The sequence below is a fragment of the Lepisosteus platostomus genome, chromosome 11, assembly GCF_059453375.1.
Source record: "Lepisosteus platostomus isolate fLepPlt1 chromosome 11, fLepPlt1.hap1, whole genome shotgun sequence".
Lineage (NCBI taxonomy): Eukaryota > Metazoa > Chordata > Actinopteri > Semionotiformes > Lepisosteidae > Lepisosteus > Lepisosteus platostomus.
In genome coordinates, this window is record NC_142621.1 from 39,733,664 (window position 1) to 39,754,352 (window position 20,689).

At 35.5% G+C, this 20,689-nt stretch overlaps 1 protein-coding gene and 1 long non-coding RNA gene across 7 annotated transcripts in view; one reads left to right on the plus strand and one right to left on the minus strand.

The window, feature by feature from the left end:
* Positions 1 to 13,131, plus strand: part of stxbp4 (syntaxin binding protein 4) — a 90,669-nt gene extending 77,538 nt beyond the window's left edge. For 4 of the 6 annotated variants that reach the window (XM_088599636.1, XM_088599637.1, XM_088599638.1 and 1 more), the window contains 2 exons: positions 2,000 to 2,057; positions 11,565 to 13,131. In XM_088599636.1, coding sequence (XP_088455762.1) covers positions 2,000 to 2,057; positions 11,565 to 11,673 — 167 coding nt within the window. In that variant the 3' untranslated portion in view covers positions 11,674 to 13,131. The remainder of the gene's footprint in view (positions 1 to 1,999; positions 2,058 to 11,564) is intronic. The other 2 variants (XR_015925388.1, XM_088599635.1) reach the window with 1 other exon arrangement.
* A 423-nt stretch (positions 13,132 to 13,554) lies between these two features.
* Positions 13,555 to 18,443, minus strand: LOC148652652 (uncharacterized). The gene is made up of 3 exons (XR_015925390.1): positions 18,349 to 18,443; positions 14,291 to 14,360; positions 13,555 to 13,986 (listed from the first exon to the last, which is right to left on the minus strand). It is a non-coding gene; the product is annotated as an uncharacterized LOC148652652 (long non-coding RNA).
* Positions 18,444 to 20,689: the final 2,246 nt, after the last annotated feature.

The window sequence follows — 20,689 nt, forward strand, 5'->3', positions numbered from 1 at the left end:
TCAATCATATTTATAAACATTCTGCATTAACTAACCTTAAGAGTAGAACGTATCCAACCAGTGCAGTCAATGTAATCTGCAAAGAAGTACACGTTGCAGTCTGTCTTTTAAACATATCCATAATTATTAAATGTCACTTATTCTACAGATTTATAACTTGTTTTGTGACATGTTACTGCAACTCCCATATTTCAACACTCAATTCTAAATTACCAATTAAAATTATATATTCTTTTCCCATTTTTATTGGGTAATAAAAGCAGTTCTGGACCACATATAATGTTGAATTTAATAGTATACATTTCATCATGGGCATGTTAATCATCAATTTAATCTAGTCAGGTGGCATTTACTAAAAACGTTGAGCATGAAAAGATTCTGTCTAATACTTGAGTACAATAGCCCCAACCCAGATCATTATACATAGATAAGAAATACAGATAGCAATAGCATACTGTACTATATGGATGACAGCTAAACTGTTGTGCAAGGCATTTCTTAACAAATGCTGCAAAATCATGTAGTCTGATGGGTAATATATTTATGGAAATTAATATCTACTGGGCAAAGTTTGGGTAACTATAATTATTAAAAGGGTTGCACTAGCAGGATTCTGTGGTTGCTGTGAAAACTGTCTGACCTAATTTCACAGGCAATGTTAGAAAAGCTGCATACCAATTTTTCCAAGCTACAGTTTTGATTCCAGCCTACATTACATTAAGATTTCCACTTCAGGCCACTCTGTCTCTCTCTTTCTCGCAATCAAGCACTCTTTTCAAGAACCAGCAGAGCTGGGTCACTGTCAACTCATAGAGTTTAGGCCACGGATGGCCATCTACTGTAGCATCTATCCATTCATCTGCAAACAGTAAGCTGCTTATTCCTAGCAGAGCCCATCTAAGAGGTATAGGCTTGTAAAGCATGACTAAACCGAAGAAGGCACTCTAGTGCATCACAGGGCACATAGATGCTCCAATGAACTTAGCCTGCATTTCTTTAGAAGGCAGGAAAAAACCCTAGCATCCAGCAAAAACCCAGGCACATGTAAAAACATGTAGGCACAATAGAGAAGGTTCTCTAGTTTGGAATCAAACCCAGGACCCAAGAGTTATGAGGCAACTCTGAAGCAAATATTTTTAAACATCAACCACGAAATCGTTATACTCTGGTTCTCAATAAAAAACTAATCATATTAGTAAAATCAAATTTTAACTAACAAGTGTCCTAAATAACACTTCTTTACTAATGTTGAATATTAGTCTCATGCCACCTGATATTACATTTTAACAAAATTAGTCATTTTGCTGTATCTCTTATCTTCTGTAATTCTATGTGATAAAAGTGCACACTTTTTTAAATGGAATGTGTTTTTTCTGTTTCACAAATTCCATGGTTTACAACATTTGTAGAACCTGGGAAACCTGAGGAAAATAGCAAATCAGAGTATCAGTTTAAACTGTTAAGTGAAGAAGTAACTGCAGGGAAGCTTAATGAAATATTTTGTCACACCTCCATTGTCTGATATATTTTGGCTCATAACAGAATTTTACGATAATACTTTACTCAGAACAAAAATTTAAGTATGCAGGAACTCATAACATGTTGTGGAGTGGTTTTCACTAATACAGTATATCTGCAACTATACCACATCACCACATGAAAAAATGACCCTAAGGCCACAGTTCTCCATAAGAGGATAAAGTATCAAAATTCTTGTTTTTCTTAAATGTAAATGTACCAGGTCATTTTTTAAATCTCTGTTTCAGGACAATGTTGAAGCAAAACACACATTTTTACTTACCAAAACTATATGGAAATTAGAAGTCAAATTTCCTAGTGTTGGCAGGACTTGACTTTAAAATACTTAATGTACATTCCAAAAGCTAGAGGAGGTGTAGTCAGCTACACTATAATATGCTTTGTAGAAATTTTTGTAAGAGCTGGTTTCCTAGTTTAGCATGTGCATTCTGAACTATTTTCTTTATGATTTTCTCTTCAGGCCTGCCATATGGATGGGAAGAGGCTTATACAGCAGATGGAATCAAGTACTTTATCAAGTAAGTTCTTTGATCTACATCTGGAAGTGAACTTAAAGATAACAGTTTAAAAATGAGAGGATCCTGTGTAGAAAAGGCTCAAATGTGTGAAATGGGTCCTTTAAGTAATCCCAATGTTCAAAGTACCAGTTTGAAATAAATTTTGGCCCCACCACAGCTTAGAGATAATTGGCTCAACAGCTGACTGGGAAATAAAGTTAAGCAGAGGTGTGGAACATAATTGACAATTGCTGAAATTGACCAGGATTTGCAGTACTTTGCTGTGATCAGTAAGGACTGCAGTAGAGCTCTCTCTGGTACCTAACCCCTGCTCTTGTTACTGTAGGCTCACTGTATTATTACAATGAGAACACAGTTTTATTTTGTTTACTTTAAACATAAAAATAAATGGGTAGCTTGTTGGAGAACATTTCACAATTTGTTATGTCGGTATACTGGTTGTGGAGGTGTGCTCAGGCTGTCAAAGATGTGTGTTAGGCAGGTTCCTATAAAAGAAGCAGAGATGTATTTTTACTGTTTTAAAATGAAAGGTAACAAATCTTGTTAATGACTGAATCATTCCCAAGGCATGTTAAAAAAATCAAATCTTAAGTATTAAAGTTATACAGTCACGCCTATCATTGAGATTTCTGCATATGACAAGATATTTAATGTTTTCTAAATATTATAACACTGAGATTTTGCTTTCAAGTATTGTCCGAAGCAAAAAGAACTGAGGTGCATTTGCTGAAAGATTTAAATTCAGGCATGTTTTATGCTCAGGTATCACATTGAAATTCCACAAATACAGTGATCTATCTTTGGTTTTAAAAAGTGCTGTTAAAGTAATCTGAAATTAGCTTTTTGAATGTGAAGAGTTCATAGCCTTATGTAAATTGGTTTGCTCTGCCTACAAGCATTTAATGCAAATGACTTTTTGGCCAACCTATATAGCTTAATACATCCTACTTTATACTAAAATTCATGTAATTTTCAGCAGTCTGGTAGCATTCTAAAGTATTGACTGACATGGAAATATCATGTGGATTTAGATGTATCCTATGTTTTTTTAAGAACTTTAGGTCTGCCATTTAAAAGCTGGCTGCCTTTTCCATTTGTTTACAAAAGTGACCTGTCATTTTGACAGGTGGAAATAATCACTTGACATTTTTAAATGACTTTGTATAATGCCATATAATTTCAAGTTCCAAGAAAACATAAGGAAGTCTAATGTTCTTTTGTTGGAGATGACAAATTACGTTCACAAAGTGACTGCAAAGGGGATGCTAGAAGACATTTTTGTACCTTCTTGTCAATGTGTGGCAGGAAATAAATTTGTCAATGTCGTGTGAACACTAGGTGTACAGGCTTGCCTTTTGAAGTCCAATTTTGGGAAACCCAGGTTTTTTTGCATCTGAAGCAATTGGTAATTGCTAGAATGCTGAATTAGTGTTTGTCTTGCCTTCTGCAGTCACATTGTGAGTGTAATTTACCACCTCCAACCAAAGAACATTAACTTGGCTTGTTTTCTTGGAATTTGAAATTACTGTATATGGCACTACACAAAGTCATTCAAAAATGCCAAGTCATTATGTTCACCATTTATCAAAATAAGTGGTCACTTTTGTTTTTTTTGTGAAAGAGACAATCATTTTTTTCCATTAATATTTGTTCCTTTTGGTGATGTTTCACATTGAAAAACAAATTTCTGGATGTCTATTTGGGGACTTTTAACTTCATTGTCTAGTTTTTTTTGTGGTTAGTACTGCTGCCTTGCACTTCAGTTCTGGACCTACAGTATGGTGCTATCTGCAAAGTGTTTGTATGTTCCCCCTATGTTCATGTGGTTTCCTCTGGGTGCTCCAATTTCCCCCCAAAGGTCAAAGATATGCTGGTTTGCTAATTGGCTTCTGGGAAAATTGGCACGATGTGAGTGCTTCTGTATGGGTGCCATGCAAAGGCCTGGCATCCCATCCAGGCTGTACCCTGCCTTGTGCCCATATAATAATAATAATAATTGCTTACACTTATATAGCGCTTTTCTGGACACTCCACTCAAAGCGCTTTACAGGTAATGGGGACTCCCCTCCACCACCACCAATGTGCAGCATCCACCTGGATGATGCGACGGCAGCCATAGTGCGCCAGAACGCTCACCACACATCAGCTATCAGTGGGGAGGAGAGCAGAGTAATGTAGCCAATTCATAGAGGGGGATTATTAGGAGGCCATGATGGGGTAAAGGCCAGGGGGGAAATTTGGCCAGGACACCGGGGTTACACCCCTACTCTTTTCGAGAAGCGCCCTGGGATTTTTAATGACCACAGAGAGTCAGGACCTCGGTTTTACGTCTCATCCGAAGGACGGCACCTGTTTACAGTATAGTGTCCCCGTCACTATACTGGGGCATTAGGACCCACATGGACCGCAGGGTGAGCGCCCCCTGCTGGCCCCACTAACACCTCTTCCAGCAGCAACCTTAGTTTTTCCCAGGAGGTCTCCCATCCAGGTACTGACCAGGCTCACACCTGCTTAGCTTCAGTGGGTTGCCAGTTGTGAGTTGCAGGGTGATATGGCTGCTGGCTATATACAGTAGGCTCTAGCCCCCCCATAACTCTGAACTGGATGAAGTGATTAGAACATGGAAGGATGGATGAGTGTAGACTGGTGGTTGTATCTGCGGCCACGTGTTTAAAAAAAATAAACTTGTTTGTTTTTATAAAATTGCATTAGATTTACTTCAGCAGGACCTGAACTGCTCAGAAATAACATTGCCCCTAATAGCCAAACCTACATAAGTAAAATGAGCAATGAAAGTGAAAAAAAGTGAAAGTGAAACGGACAATTGACATTTAATGTTACTTTCTGACAGTTATCAGATTTAAAAGTATGAAACGTGAAAGAAATCATGAGAATAAGTGTAAATTTGCTTGATGTTTTTTGGGATGTGTCCTAGCAAAGGCCAGGACATTTCCATATTTTTTTAATGCAGTATTTGCTACATTTAAAAGATTTTTATTTATTGTTCATTACATCTCACAGATGCAGATTTCACTTTTGTTACAGTATATTATAAATGACAACAGCAATCTGTAAATTGGCTTGGAACTAGGAATACCTTAAGTGTACTGTGTATGATTACACAGAAAACATTCATATACTCAGAATTTACAGCGATAAAACGAAATAATAATAATGCTTCTGCTATTCTACTTTTCACTATCTCTTCCATATGTCTTTTAGTTCTTTGCTTTTCAAATATTAGAAGAGATACTCTGCTAAATATACTTATCCTAATGTGAACTGGCTTATATGTAATCAAGTGCTGCAGGAGATAAACATAGGCACTACTTAACACCCCAGTTTATAGAGAACTATAAATGAGCACTAAAAGTTGTTAGTATAGTTATTTGTTTTAATCGTGTACCGCATTTTGACAGTGGTGTGGCTGCGCTACTGTAGTGCAGATTATTAGGAATAGTAAATTCCTTAGTGTTCTTATATATCTTATATGTTCTTTAAAAAATAAAAATAATAGGTCATTTGTGACTTGTTGGGAATTACAAATCTTGCTGGATTAATTAAAAAAGGTGATTTGGCATCATGTTTGACACCCATAATTGGCAATACGAGCTAGCACGCAGTGTTTAGCCTATTCTGTATGCCCGGCCCAGTGGAACATATTCTATACTACATAGCAAAGCCAAATAATTTTACAAAAAAATGTTCTTATAGTGAAACTTAGAGTCTACAAAACATTCCAGTGAATAATAATGAATAAGTTCATATCTTTATGAAAAATTAAATATCTATATCCAGACACCCTTATTAGAAATGGTGGTCTCTGTAATAGTCCAGACTCTCATGCAATAGTAATGTCACAAAATAGCTGATCTATACATTGACTGATGAGCTGGAAATGTTCTACTGTACATTTAAAACAGCAGTTTTACAGATTGACACACCGGTATGTTAAAAAAATGATTGCTTTTGGTGAGCTGCTAAATGTATAGATTGACTGGTTATTTTACATATTATCATATTTATGCATAGTGATAGACAATACTAGCTACATTTGAAAATTTATATAATAACAAATTCAATAAAATGTATGAAGCCTTACTTGTTAATAATTTATTTTCACTTTATTGAGCACTGATTGCAAATGTGTATGTGCATATACAGTAAATGTAATATACAGTATATATTAATACAAACATTATATGAAATTACATCATCACCATTTCTTAATTCACTAATGGATGAAGCCCTCTCTAATGACTCCTGATGTTCTGATCTGATACTTTTGTTTTCTATGCCACTCCAGAAAAAGCATCTCATCTCATCCACTTATCCTCTTTGTGGTCTTATTGGTTGTTCCCTATATCCTCATTAAATAAAACAAGTCTTGCTGGGACAAAAAAAATAGTTTTTCTTTTTAGTTTGGACTACCGCTGCTGTTTCCTTCCTGCACTGTGTCCAACCAGCCAACTTTTTAGCTTTCAGTGATTGAAGATACTTTCTCTCAGAGCTATTTATATCCATCCATTTTCTAACCACCTCTTCCAGTTTTCTGTTGTGGAGGAGCCAGAGCCTATCCAAGCAAGCATCGGGCACACAGTGGATGGGACACCAGTCCATCACAGGGCAGAAAGACACTTACACTCACCCCAGGGCCAGTTTTCCCAGAAGACAATTAACCCACAAGTATACAGTGCCTTGCAAATGTATTCACCCCCCTTTTCAATTATTTTGTTTTTTATTTGTAATTAATTAAGGAAAATGTCTGGATTTTTTTTCTGTTTGTCTTGATGAGTGGCAAAAGGTCTCAGTTAAAAACATCATGTCACCATGGCAACACAATAAAATGTGAAATAGTCCAATGGGGGTGAACATGGGGAGCACATACAAACTTCATACAGATTACACCCAGGTGTTGAACCCTGCCCCAGCACTACAAGGCAGCAAAGTTAACCACTGTGTCACCCTCTATTTATATCCATTATTTATACATTTATATTTTTACATATAGCAATTTTTATTCATAATACAGTATATAGTGAGTTTACAGTATGGGAAATTACTGAAATGATACATAAATCTAAAATACAAATAACATGATACATTCCCATCTTGTGTGTAACAATGAAGAGCACAAATGTTATTACATACTTATTTCTATTACAGTACTATATTTGCATATACTGTATATACTGTACTGTACATGATGCGTGTACAGGATTATATGAATTTTTTAGGTTCAACTGTCCTGCACTGAAAAAAAGATTTTCTGTGAGAGATCTTAAATCAAAATTCCTCATCTAGCCCCTAAGCAATTTTCAATAAAATCCAATATTGCATTTGCTCCTTTAATTCAATTAAGTTAACATGCTAAGATTAGATGGCATTTGTAAGAGTACATTAGATTGGGAATTAACTAGAAATCTCCAGACTTCCAAGCAGACTTGGTTCTTTTTTAACAAGTGGTAGTTTGTGCAAAAAAATTTGAAATCTTTTAACTTTGCATGAAATTAATCATTTAAATTTGCTGTTTACTGCTTACTTTCAATATATTTATTCACAATTCTGTATGAATACTGTAACAGACAGAAGAGTACATATTTGCATGTGCCATATTTAAACTACAGTATCTGAAAGTGTGTTTTTATTATTAATGAATGTCCCACCCCATTTATCAAGTCTATGTTTTCATAAAATTGTCTGCCCGAACAATTTGCAGAATGTAAAATATTGGCTCTCAAGAATATCTTAGTTGTCAAATGAATGTGTTATGTGATGTGTTAAATTAAACAATACAAAGTTATTTGTCAACTGGTGTCACATTTTCTTTTATTCTCATATATTGTAAAACCACCTGAACAAAATGCTCAGTTCAGAGATTCACCAGTTAATCCTAGTAAACTATTTAATTTGAGAATTAACAAAGCCCATTTAAGGATTAAAGGTAATTCTTATTAAAAGAAGTGTGTAGTGTAAGCTTTGTGATTTCTATTGCTATTTTTAAAATAAAACCAAAAGCCATGTGCCCTTAAGGGTTTGCTTTAGGTAGATTAAGCTCTAAAGGTTGAAGTTCTCATTCTGATGAACTGGTGCCATTATATGTGTATACATATTATCCATGTTACATTAAAAAAATCTTCACAGCAAGATTGCATATTATGTTTTGAGAAATCTGGAAAATATGGAAAACTATTTCAACATGTTCCAGATCTTGGGGAAAAGCTTTTTTCATGTATTTATTTACACAACCTATTTTTATAAACTTTTGTGTAAAAAGGCTGTGCTCCAGAGGTTACACAGGTTTCACCATATCCTCATGATTTTTTCCTAAAGACAAAAAATTGACAGATACTATAGGTTTGTGGCGAGTACCTAAATCATATAAATTTACTGCTGAATTCCAGTTTTCCGTTTTGTTCTGTCTCATTACAGAAAATGAATGGAAGTGCTTATTTAACTCTTAACCATAATGACTGTTAAAAAATGGAGGTCTAAATTATTGCTAAATTACTGGGAGGGTAGTAATTCTCCATGTCAGTTTGGAGTACTTTGATGACAGAATAGTCTCTGTGAAGCTGGGATTGCAAAGAGCCCCAGCTGTATCTCCCCATAGTAGGCAAGATACTGGCCTCCTGGAGGGTCATGTGTCCTAATAATCTCAGATTATCTCTTGGTCTCATCATGGAGACTGTGTCAAAAGCATTTAGACACAGTACATTTGCCCTGTTAAAAATAAACTAGAAGTTTTCCAAAAGTGTATACTGTATATTAACAGCACAAAAAATGCAACAATAAGTATTGTAATCAATAGTATTTGCTGTGTTGTACTCTTATTATATACAGTATAGGCATATACCTGTAATTCGTATAATTTAGCACGTAGATGATTGTGACAAATATATACAGGCATTCAACTACAGTATATAGTTCTAAAAGTAATTGCTAAGAGTGAAAGCTTCTCTGAACATAAAAGGATTCCTGTGTTACATAACAGCATCTGAGGAACAGAAGGCATTGCTTTTTCCCCCTTGATTGGCACTAATGGGTCCGTACATTTGCAGTACTTTACAGCTATGCTCATATTGTAAGGTGCAGATATGAACTTTATAATGGCCTTTGTCAGAATGTACCAATCTCCGGCTTGTTTACACACAATGATTAATTACATATTTAGTCTTTTTATAGTAATCTGAGTGAAGTATTACCATTTTCCTATTTTGTATCACTAGTCATCTGTGCCATCAGAAATTGATATTTAATAATGACTGTTTCACAAAACAAGAAAGCAGAACCATCTGAATCATCTGTTATGCATATACCAAGTCAAAACCTACACCTTTAGAAGGGCTCATCAGTGAGTTATAGCAGTTCCTCTATAGTGACTGCATTCTCTAATCAAAAGGTATTCATTGTAAAACAGAAAAGTCGGAAGACCCTCCTTCCCCTCAGTCATTTTATATTTAAGTACAGACCTGACAAAAATTCATTAGAAGTGCTACAGTACATATGTATACATATTCATATTTGAAGTGTATACTGAAACAGCATGCCTTACTATCATCCTACAGTATGTGCTATCTTCTGTCTGATCTTCAGTTCCTTCAGATCCTTGTGAAATCGGGGCAATATCAATGTAGATACAATCAAACCTCCTTTTGTATATTTTCCCTTTTTTCCCTTACCTTCCTGAGGCAAATAAAATCATCTGAGTGGAGTATGACCACGTACGCAGTATCAGCTGACACCAGTTCATTGCAAATGACATGGTGTTTAGTCCTGCATAAGTAATAGTAGGGATTGAGCTTTTCTGTTGGAAGATAAATGTTTTCAATAACAGCACAGCTGCCTTGTATCTAAGTGTCTGGGTATTTACATACAGTTACCTGTATTACTTTGTATAGAGTAACCGGAAAAATATCTCCTTCATTCTGTTGCTTGTAACTTCCAAGGCATGTATATATTAACAAACCTGCACTTCAGATAATACCAAATGCAGATTATATTCACTCACTTTTACTAAAGAAAAACTTCAAGTAGGTTTTTTACAGAAATAGTTTTAACATTCACTTCTCATGGTCAATAACATCCTGCATAACATGTTGAGAACTGTATTGCAGCCACAGTTATTACTCTACAGTTATTACAGTCGATTCAGTTCAAGTCTGAGGTGCTGCTCAAGGTTTTTATTTTGAGGATAAAAGTCTGCTTCTTTGTTTTGGGAGTCAGTGATGTCGAGTTACAACTTCTTGCTTTTGTTCTGCAAACCCCTTTGATGCATCAGATTTAAATGATTATCAATTTCTTGCCAAATATTTGCAAGGTAAACAATTGTTAGTTCACTCAATCAATTTAGACTCAACATGGTTTACTTGAAAATCTTCAAACCTAAAAAGGAACCATTCACACTGGAAGAGAGGGGAGGCTTTGTAATATTTGAAGTTGTAAAATTAGAACACTTTCAGTGGTTTGAAGAGACTGGGATTTACATAAAACCTTTTCAGGGACTCTGTAAGACATTATGCTATCCTGTCAGAAGGAAGGGTGACCTGTCTAGCCACAAACCTGGGTGTGGTTTCCTGTATTGGGTGCTAACAAGCAGCAGAGCTTGAGATACTAGAAACCAGGCACAGACTGGAATCACAAGCTGAAAATGACATTGAAGCTGTTTTTATTCTAGAATAAAGAATGTACATTGAAGGCTGTGAAAAAACACCATGATGCAGGTGGATATGGGGAGCTAATTACTCACTGTGAACCTGTTGATTAGTGGGTTATTCTGAATAACATATAAATGATCACTTACATCATTGTCCTAATTACAGAAATTCTGCATAAGTTAAAAAATAAGATTTTGTTTTCAACACATGCTACTTTACCTTTTGGTCACACCATTTGAAGCATCACCTATTAAGTAGCAATTTTGCAAATACTGAGCTATGTAGTCATTCATTGTATTACTACATCAGCTTGCAGCTGGATGTTAAGAAATGATATATAACTCCTATTTTGAAGATTGTGTCCAAAAAGGGCTTATGGGATTTTTGTTAATCATAAACACTACAGTTCCTGAGCATTTATCCAGTGGAGCACTTAAGGGTAAAACATCACTTAAGAATTTGCTAGCTCCTATTTTGAATTGAGGATTGCATTCACATTAATAAAGACCTCATTTGCAGCTTAAAACTAATGTATAATGACTTTTACAGCTCCTGTTCTGGAGGAAACACTTTTATTAAGGGTTAAGATGTGCTATCATTCTATAAATATCCACATTCTTAGGCTTTTTTTGTGAATGTTGTCTATATACTGTTTGTACTTCCTTAGCTGGCATTGCAAGAATGTTAATTTTAAAAAAATGTTTCATTGCATTACTCTTTTACATCACAGCTCTTGGAAAAATATATTTTTAAACCCTTGTGCGTTGTTTTCCTTCTTCAAAATATCTTTCAAGATGACACTTGTTTTTTTTTCACGAGCACCATCTAATGATACTTTGTTTTGTTCTAGCCATGTGACTCAGACAACGTCATGGATTCACCCAGTGACCAGCAGCCTCAGCCTCCCTGAAAAGGAAGGAGACGACATGACCAGAGATGCTCCTGAACACAGGAGCTAACCTGTGAACCAGAGTTGTTATTAGGTATTTTTTTCCAAGTGCAATCCAATTGACCTGCCTAATGCCACAAAGCTAGAAAAAGAAATGGTCGCAGCAACCAAGGTTGTATTTTCTCTTATTTAGGTGCAGTTTAGTAAATTTTTGTTCCACTTCGTTTCTAGCTTTGCTATCTTTGCTTTTCTAGCGTTCTAGCTTTGTGATACTTACTGTAGATCAAGTATCAGCATTCAAAAAAGTAACATGGAAAACCTATGATTGCAGAGATCTCGCAGCAAAACTTGATGTGAAAGTTTCACAGATGTGTATACGGCTACATTTTTAGATCACAGAGAATGCTTTATACATTCTCCTTTATATCACAGTTTTACATTAATCCAAAATAATGTTATACAGCTATCCATTTTAATTATGTTAAATCCGCAGTCCTTTTTAAAAAAAGGACATACCCAAGTTGCCTTCCTTTTTCTGTCTTTTCTTGTAGACGTCTTATTTGTGAAAAAGAGGAAAATGTTCAGACATTCAAGCTACCCAAGCAAAGTCAGAATTCATAAGCGCTTTGATGTACAAAACACAAAAGCAAAAAAGCTGTAAGGAAGGAAGAACAAACCCATCTTTGGATTCTGCAGTTTAAGAACTTAATCAAAGCACTACCAAGAGAAACATACCAGCTTCTTTTTATGTAATCAGGTTTACTAAACTACAGCTTTGAACTCCTTTTGACTCTGCTCACATTTTGTACTTTAATTGTTTTTTGAGTCATAATAGGAAACCATATAACAGTAACAAAGAACTGCTGCCAAATGTGACATTTGTTTGATTTCCACTTCTAAAAATAAACACTGCCTTGTTTTTTTTTAACTCTTTTCAATTAAATTTATGTTGGAGGAAGATATGCCTTGTATCCACAGTCAGAAAAAATGTATTATTGGATTACATACAGCTGTCATTGTGGTGTTTCAAATTTAGCACTCGTAAATAGGAATTTCAGATTCAAATTAAGAGACTCTCTACTAGATAAAACTGAACCTTACCAAAACTACTCTGACAGTGAATCACTTCTCAGTGCTGTTTTTGACTGTTGCACTGCAGTGTTTTTTTGTATTGCAGCTTTCTTAGAATAATAAAAAATAAACAAGGCTAAAAAAGTACAGGTGGAAAGGTCAACAAATGTAGAAGCTATAGAAAAAGTTACAGTTTTCAGTCAGTAGTTTTCCTTTCTTGACCGTTGTATGGAGTCTTGATTTGTTCCTTCATCCTCTTTCTTTTGAGAAGTCATTTCTTGATGTTGCCATTATAATGATGATTGTAGATGGTAGTGGGTTGTATAGGACTCTTGTGTCCTGTTTTAATATACTCTACTACACGTCATTTATTTTTGCTTTTTTAGAAGTATGCTTTTAAAAATGTGGAGTAATGCCTACTAAAATGTACTGAATAAAACAAGTACGTCATGTTTAATCTGGTCTGTATTAGAAGTTTTTTTTTCATGAACCTGTACAGAATTAGGTGATATGTAAAATATTCAACATTATCTCTGGATTACACCCCTCAGTTCAGTTACAGACCTGGGGTGCTATCTGCATGTATTTTGTACAATCTCATCTTGTTTGCTTGGGTTTCCTCAGGGTGCTCTGTTTTCCTCCACAATCCAAAGACATACTGTTAGGTTAACCAGCCTCTGGGAAAACTGGTTCTGGTGTAAGTGTGTGTGTCTGTGTCTCTGTCTGTGACTATCTGCCCTGCAAGGGACTAGTGTCCCATCCAGGCTGTACCCTGCCGTGCACCTGTTGCTTTTGCTTTCCAACATAAATTCTGGCTCCCCTGCAATCCTGAATTGAAAAAAGTGTTTAGAAACAGATTGACAGATGGATCTTCAGATGACATCAATTATAACAATAACATGCCACATATACATGGGACCTCTGCAAGGGATACCAAACTGTACAGTTTTGTATAACTGGTAGAGCAACACTGTAGAACCATTGTATGGTTCAGGAAACAGAATTAAAAGAAAAGTTGGTAGACAACAGTACATTTTTTTGTACTTAAAAAACAGGTAAGCAGGAAACAAATAATTCGATACACATGGTGTTAGTAGTTTTACTGGAAACTTCTGGAAGAATAAAAGGACATTTCTCCAATAAGTGCAGGCTTATGTATTTTCTAAAAGTGAAACAGACTTTAGAGAAATAACTTTGTTTTCTGTCACTCAGTGGGCAGTCTGAAGTTACTTAACATTCCAACATGCATTTCTTATTGTGGTACTTACTCTCTAGATGTCTATCACTGTCTTCTTGTTGTATTGGTCCAAACCTAGGAACAAAGCAAAATGGATCAAAAAACTTAAACTGTTTAACTACTGTATAACTGATTTTTTTTAAACCACAAGTTGTATACATGCACATCATAGTGACGTGCATTAAGTGTACTTGAAATGGATTTACAGTAGTAACATCACACAGAAAGGGCTTTTTTCTCTTTCTGTGCATTGTTACTGGATATACATACAGTACATTTTCTTCTGTTCATGGTCTTATAAATGTAAAAACAATACTGATGTTTCATATTTTAATATATATAACAAAATAATTTATACAACAATTTTAGTGAGTCTTACAGGACTGGAATGTGGTGATGATCATCTCACAATCCCTTTCTTTCTATTTCAAAGAGGTGTCCTCTTCAATCTGTTGAAGGATTGAAAATAAGACTATGTTGCCAAAACAAGCAATCATTCAGTGAAGAGAATACCCTGAAATAATTGATTGTTGTCTTGCAGTTTAACAACAATTCCATTCAGTACTGTTCCAGCTTCCAAGATGAATTTGACTACATAGAAAATCAAATAATTTTTCCACTGACTGTACATATACTGATCTTTCTTGAAATAACTCAGATATTTTGAGATGAAGAGTTTGACTGATTAACCAATTCTTCCCTGTACTTAAAGCATAAGGCCATTACAAAAGACTGAAGATTTTTTGTTTGAAACTGTGCCAGCATGAAGCATTGTTCGATGAGAATTGAACTTTTGTTTGGCTAAAGATTTGTAAGGAAGAGCAGTTCGGTGCAGTATATTTAGATAAGTCATCTGATCCTTTTCTTATTGAGGCCAAGCACAGCTGTAGGCTCTCTGAATCTTTCACGTAGCACCAAACAAACAGCCTTCTTTTCATAGATTGGAGTGCATAGAGGCCATCTAAGGAATGGGCTGTAAAAACATCAACTTGGGAGGAAAACTATTGGTAATGTTCTATGTTGACTGTCTTCAGGAAGGCTTTAATACATGTTTCCCAGCCACCAGCATATTGATTTTTATAACATTTTTTTCTCATTCAAGTTATTTCAGTTTAAATTAGCAGCGTGTTTAGGGTTATTACCATGCTCAGATGTAAGTTAAATCCTGGGGAAACTGGGTGATGACAGAGAATGGAGATGATACTGCACCAGTAACAACCCCAAATCTTCATTTAACAGGTTTCACCTCTGCCTCTAGGTACTGCATTTACTACCAGTTTTTAGTCTCAAATTCTGTTTATTCCTTACAATGAATCATGTATCTGTAATACTCTTTTCTGTTAATCTTTTCATCAATGTGTATGGTTTAATGTCCATACTTAATTTTTTGCATGTTCTCCTTATCTCAGCAAAAAAAAATGTGCTTCAGCTCTCGCCATCAAAAAAGTTTCCTGAACATGTCTATTTCCTTTGATACAGAAAGATTCAATATGAAGTACAAATCAGCAGCAAGCAAGTGTTAGTTAGGAAATTATTATCATTGGAAAACCTAAAACCTTAACCTATCTTTTGTATACATTTTCATAAGCATCAGTTATATACAACAATTATAACTGGACTTTTATGGGAGTGTTTAATACAGTACAATTTCCACCTGTAACTGGACATCACTATTAAGTCACCTATTAACGTATGTTTAGACAGGAAAAAGACAGCAAACACCTAATTAGCAAGTTGAAGAGCAAATGGATAGATTTCCATTTGCTATCTTGACAGCAGCACACTTGCAATATATACTGTATGAGACTTTCGGTAACATCTGTGTACATACAGTATAACAAGCTAACAAAATGAAAAATAAGACCAGCACATACTGGAAGACCAAGATCAGAAACAGTACACAGACAGTGTGGCCATCAAGCTCCATGGCTAGTGTGAACAGGAAAGACAACCAAACCAGAATGCCATTCTGAGAGCTATGGTCACACCAAAGAATGCAACTGGGAGCTCCGAGACCAAAGATGATGTTTAAATAGGTGTTTTGAGTCTTGAGCATGTGCTGGAAGGTGGTAAGGGAGTAAGCAGTTGTGACTATTGTGGGAAGCAGATTCCACCACACAGTTCACTACAAACATGCAGCAGAATATTTTTAAACCAAGCCAAGAGATTCAATTACCTCAGTGATCAAGTGCTCAGAACAAAAAACAAAAGACACAAGTGTTATATAGGACCAGGGCTGAGAACCACTAGCCAATGTCATAAATTAACTATCTTACTACTAGGATTAATGGGTGTTTAATAATCACAGAAGCAAAATTTGTTTTATGACACTTTGGGAATTTGTTGAAAATAAGTAAGACAATATTTACATCTGGTGCTGTAGGTGTATGTTCTGTAATTTATACAATGCTTGTCATTTCACATAAAGGAAGGGGTCCTCTTTATTCATCACTGAAACACACACAAGGTTCTGTCCTACCAAGGATGAGGTTAGAATTAGTCAGCCATGTCTCTCTGTGTCCCCAGTGAATGTGAGTCCTATTAATGTCTAGGTAGCAGCTTTGATAAAGAGGCATACAGTAGGACTATGAAACCAAACTGTTGGTTAATACTTTGAAGCCATGGCCGGAACCTAGGAGTACTCATTGTTTATTTAATCTCACTTGGCTGATATAAAATATAATGTGGTGAAATGTAATTTTTCAAAATTTAAAGGATTAAATAAAAAAATTGTATACTCTCCAGGAAAGGTTATGGTACAATAAAAGACAGCAATGACCACTGATGTCCTGCTAGCTGTGGCAAAAAGCTTGATGTCTAATGTAAAAGGTAAAAATTAATGCTTAAAAGTAATCTTTCACCATTGGCTCTAAGTGCAATTTAGTTGCTTATTCACCACGTTTCAGTAAATAAAGCTATCTTCACCCCATATATGCCTTGCACCACAAGTCTGAAACGATATTTACTCCACCTAGACCCTGATGTTGTGATATTTCTAATGTTAAAGTGTTGTCCATGCCTCTGGACACATTTGCTGCACAGCACTAACAGTATTTTCTGCTATAATTGACTGTTATCCTTTGTGTTCAGCAAGGTTCAGCTACAATAAAGGAACCCATGAAATTGAACTACAGTAGATGAAGGAAAACAGTCATGGGATTGAGTGTCCTACATTTCCTTCCATCACCTGTGTGAACCACGCATGCTTGCAGTGACATCACTATGGGACAGTCCTCTCCTACAAGCAAAACTAGACCTACTGTTCATTGCTGTAGACATTGCAGTTTGTCACTGAGGACTCTAAAATGCCCAATAAAATAAATGTCCAGATAAAATGTCTAAAATTGCATTATGGTTAATAGATTTTAAATAAACAAAGACCAATCTGAATACTATCCAATGTACAAGTAAAAGGTTTATTCCATGCTGAAAAGACCAGAAAGAAAACACAATGTTTCGGCCGTGGAGCCTTCTTCAGGTGTGAAGAAGGCTCACACCTGAAGAAGGCTTCACGGCCGATACGTTGTGTTTTCTTCTCTTTTCAGCATGGAATAAACCTGTTACTTGTTCCTTTGAAGCCTACGCATGCTGACGCAGCTACCCACCTGAACTACTATTAAATGTTCTATGAAAAAGTAAAATCCCACTTTTTTCTTGAGCCTAGTAGTTCCACATCATCTCTAAGAATTGAGGTAATTAAATGCAGTTCTTCGTTTTGAAAAAAAAAGGCTTTTAACAGAAATAACAGACGAAGACGCCTTGCATCTGCAATTAACGTGTGATCATTTGAAAGGACTGGAATTAATTTATATATCAACATTCAGATGGACTTTGTATTACATTAAACATTTCAATTTAGACAGCAACATTAACAAAAATAACCAAAGAACCTACATATTTTAGTAAACAGGATTTTTAAGCTTTGCAATATCAGACCAACACCTTATTATCCTTGGGTCATCCCGAATTTGACACTTTAGCGGTATCCTGACTAAACATCCATCAAACTGGCAAAAATATTTATATACAGTAAACATATCTGCGGGCATAACGGATACACAAACATTTAAGGCTAAGCAGAAACAGGCACATTTATAGAAATGGTATATCAGAAATGAAAGCAATCAACAAAGACGGCTGTAGTCTTCTTATTTTACTATATTTACATTAAACTTGGTTTGCGAAAAAAAAAAAAGGTTTCAATACAACCAGATTAAACCCGGCACAAACTAAATAAGACCATTGACTAAGGCCGGGACGTTTTATCTTTTTTGTGTTGTACAATACATCTTCCACAAGAAAGAGCCAGTATGCAAAAACTAATATACTGTACATGGATTCAAATCAGACACTAAATCATGCAGTTGTTCGCCTTTTCCTACATATTTGTTATCCTTCTGTTCGTTGAAAAAATAAAGAAAATTAAACAGTACTTACTATAGAGTAGTGAAATATATATTGATGCAATGAACAACAACTTGTAACGTACTTGCACGTTAAACGTTGTACGCTCGACAATACGAGCAATCTTCTTCACATACAAAATTAACGAAATAACTCTCTAACGGTATAGTTTACAAAACAAGTAAAAGTACCTACAAATATCAGTGAATAATTTTCACGGTGGCAAGAAATGGACAATTCTGTATTTTTAGGTGTTAACTGGGCACTTTCAAAAGACAGTCCATCATTTATTTCAAGCGTAGAGATAGGTAAACACAACATAAACTTTCTTTCGGTGACTAAATTATAACTAGAAAGATGCGTTTTTGAAAGGTATAACGAATTTACCTTTTATTAACAAACAATTCGACTTTTTTCAGACTAGAATACTGTTACGATAGCACGTTTTATTTTGTGACAGTTGTGACAATATATTATATACGTATTAAAGATATCTTAATGGGAAACGTCTTGTTTAAAGTTTATTTCGTTTGTTACTGTGGTCTTGTGTTAACAACACAGGATTCTCAAACGTTGTTGTATTTACTACAGACTTTTTTGTGTAAGGTTCAACCATTATTTCCATTGTCTTGGCATACGTTTTTCAACACATATCTACAGTATAACAATACAATCGGTCGTTTTCAATGAAATATTTGTAAAAATGACTGACCATAAACTACTGTAATCGTTATCTTTAAATTGTGAATACATGACCCATTTTTGTGTATTTCCTAGCAATATAAACGGAACATGCTGTAACATCTTGAACGGAGAGTGATTAATGTTAGTCACTATGTCAGGCAATCAGGTAAATCTGTGTTTGCAATGCAGCATTTTTTCTTGTCAATTCCCCATCTGACTGTAATTTACCACTCGTATCTGCATATATTTTAAAATAGATTTCATTTTCCTCTGGGGAAGTGCCTCATAAATGCTGGGTTTAAGCAGAGAAAGCACCTAGCATTGCTAGAAGTAGGACACAGGGTATATACATGCTCTGTTCAGGCAGTGACATACAGTAAATGGATGTTTGTGAATGCCACATAAAGAGTTTAAGGTTTCGTTTTGATTAGCATAGTACATTAAAACTAAGCTAATCACAGATAAACAAGAATGTGTCTTGGAATATGTTAAAACGTAGGAAAGTGCACCTCACGCTACAATCCAAGAATATGTGTCTTTATTGTTGTTCTTATGTAAGACAATTGTAAGAGTGCTGTATGCCTTACATGGATTATCAGGATTATAGAAAAATTAAAAAGAGAGTGCCACTGAAATGAATTTTCTTGTGCAGGATGGTGCATAACAGGAGATCACCAGAGGATATACAGTACCTAATGCATAACAGACTGGCAAATGTAGGTCACTCTTAGTCATGCAGCTCATATTTTCTGTTACTTATTTATAGAAAATACTGTAAATTGTCTTCAGCTCTGAGTCACTCAGGGTTTTTGTGTTTGTGTGTCAAACACAAGTGTTCCAAATATAAGAAGTAAGATATTCAGTAATAAAAATTAGGGAAAATATAGGTACCGAATTACATGGTACAACATAGTTTACACCACTAGTATTAAATGAAACCATCTAACACACTTTAGAAAAACTGAACTCTAGCATATGTACCACAATTGTTCTTTTGTGATGAGTAGTGTCCAGTTGCGTGTCTGAGTTAAATTAGACATAGTGCACCAGCGCAGCAAGCTTGATTTCTCAAAGTCTGTCTATAGAAGTAACAGGGTGTAATGAACTCTCCGGCAGGCACTTTGTGGGGCGAGTGAGCAGCGTAACATCAGCTGGTTACAGTATGTCACCATGGAAACCGATCACCTGGAGTCCCTGAGCACCTAGGATATGTTTACTGCCATGTTCCAACCAGGTGTAGAGTCCAATCAAGACTTGGATCCAACGGGGATTGGGGCTCTGCCATTGTGCTTTGACGCAGAACCCCTCGAGCTTGGTCTATGTGTTTCCCTGCCTTGTTCTCAATGCTGCGCTTATTGCTACTAAGCTCTGCTTGCTTTGTAGATTTCTCACATCTCTCTCAGATTCCATGCGGCAGTGGTTCCCTATCCTGGTCCTGGTGACCCACACACCTGTTGGTTTTAATTTCACCCCACCTTAATTAGATAATCGAAACCTTACTTGATCTAAAAAGGTGCTTCATTGGAATATTTGCACTTTGTTTCTAGTTACACGTTTGGAATTTTATTTCACTTACAAAACGCAATGATTAAAGCTGTTTAAGAGCTGGAAACACACAGGTTAAATTACTGTAGTAGTATTATTATTACTATTATTAGTACTATTGTTATTGATATTTACTCAATAAAGG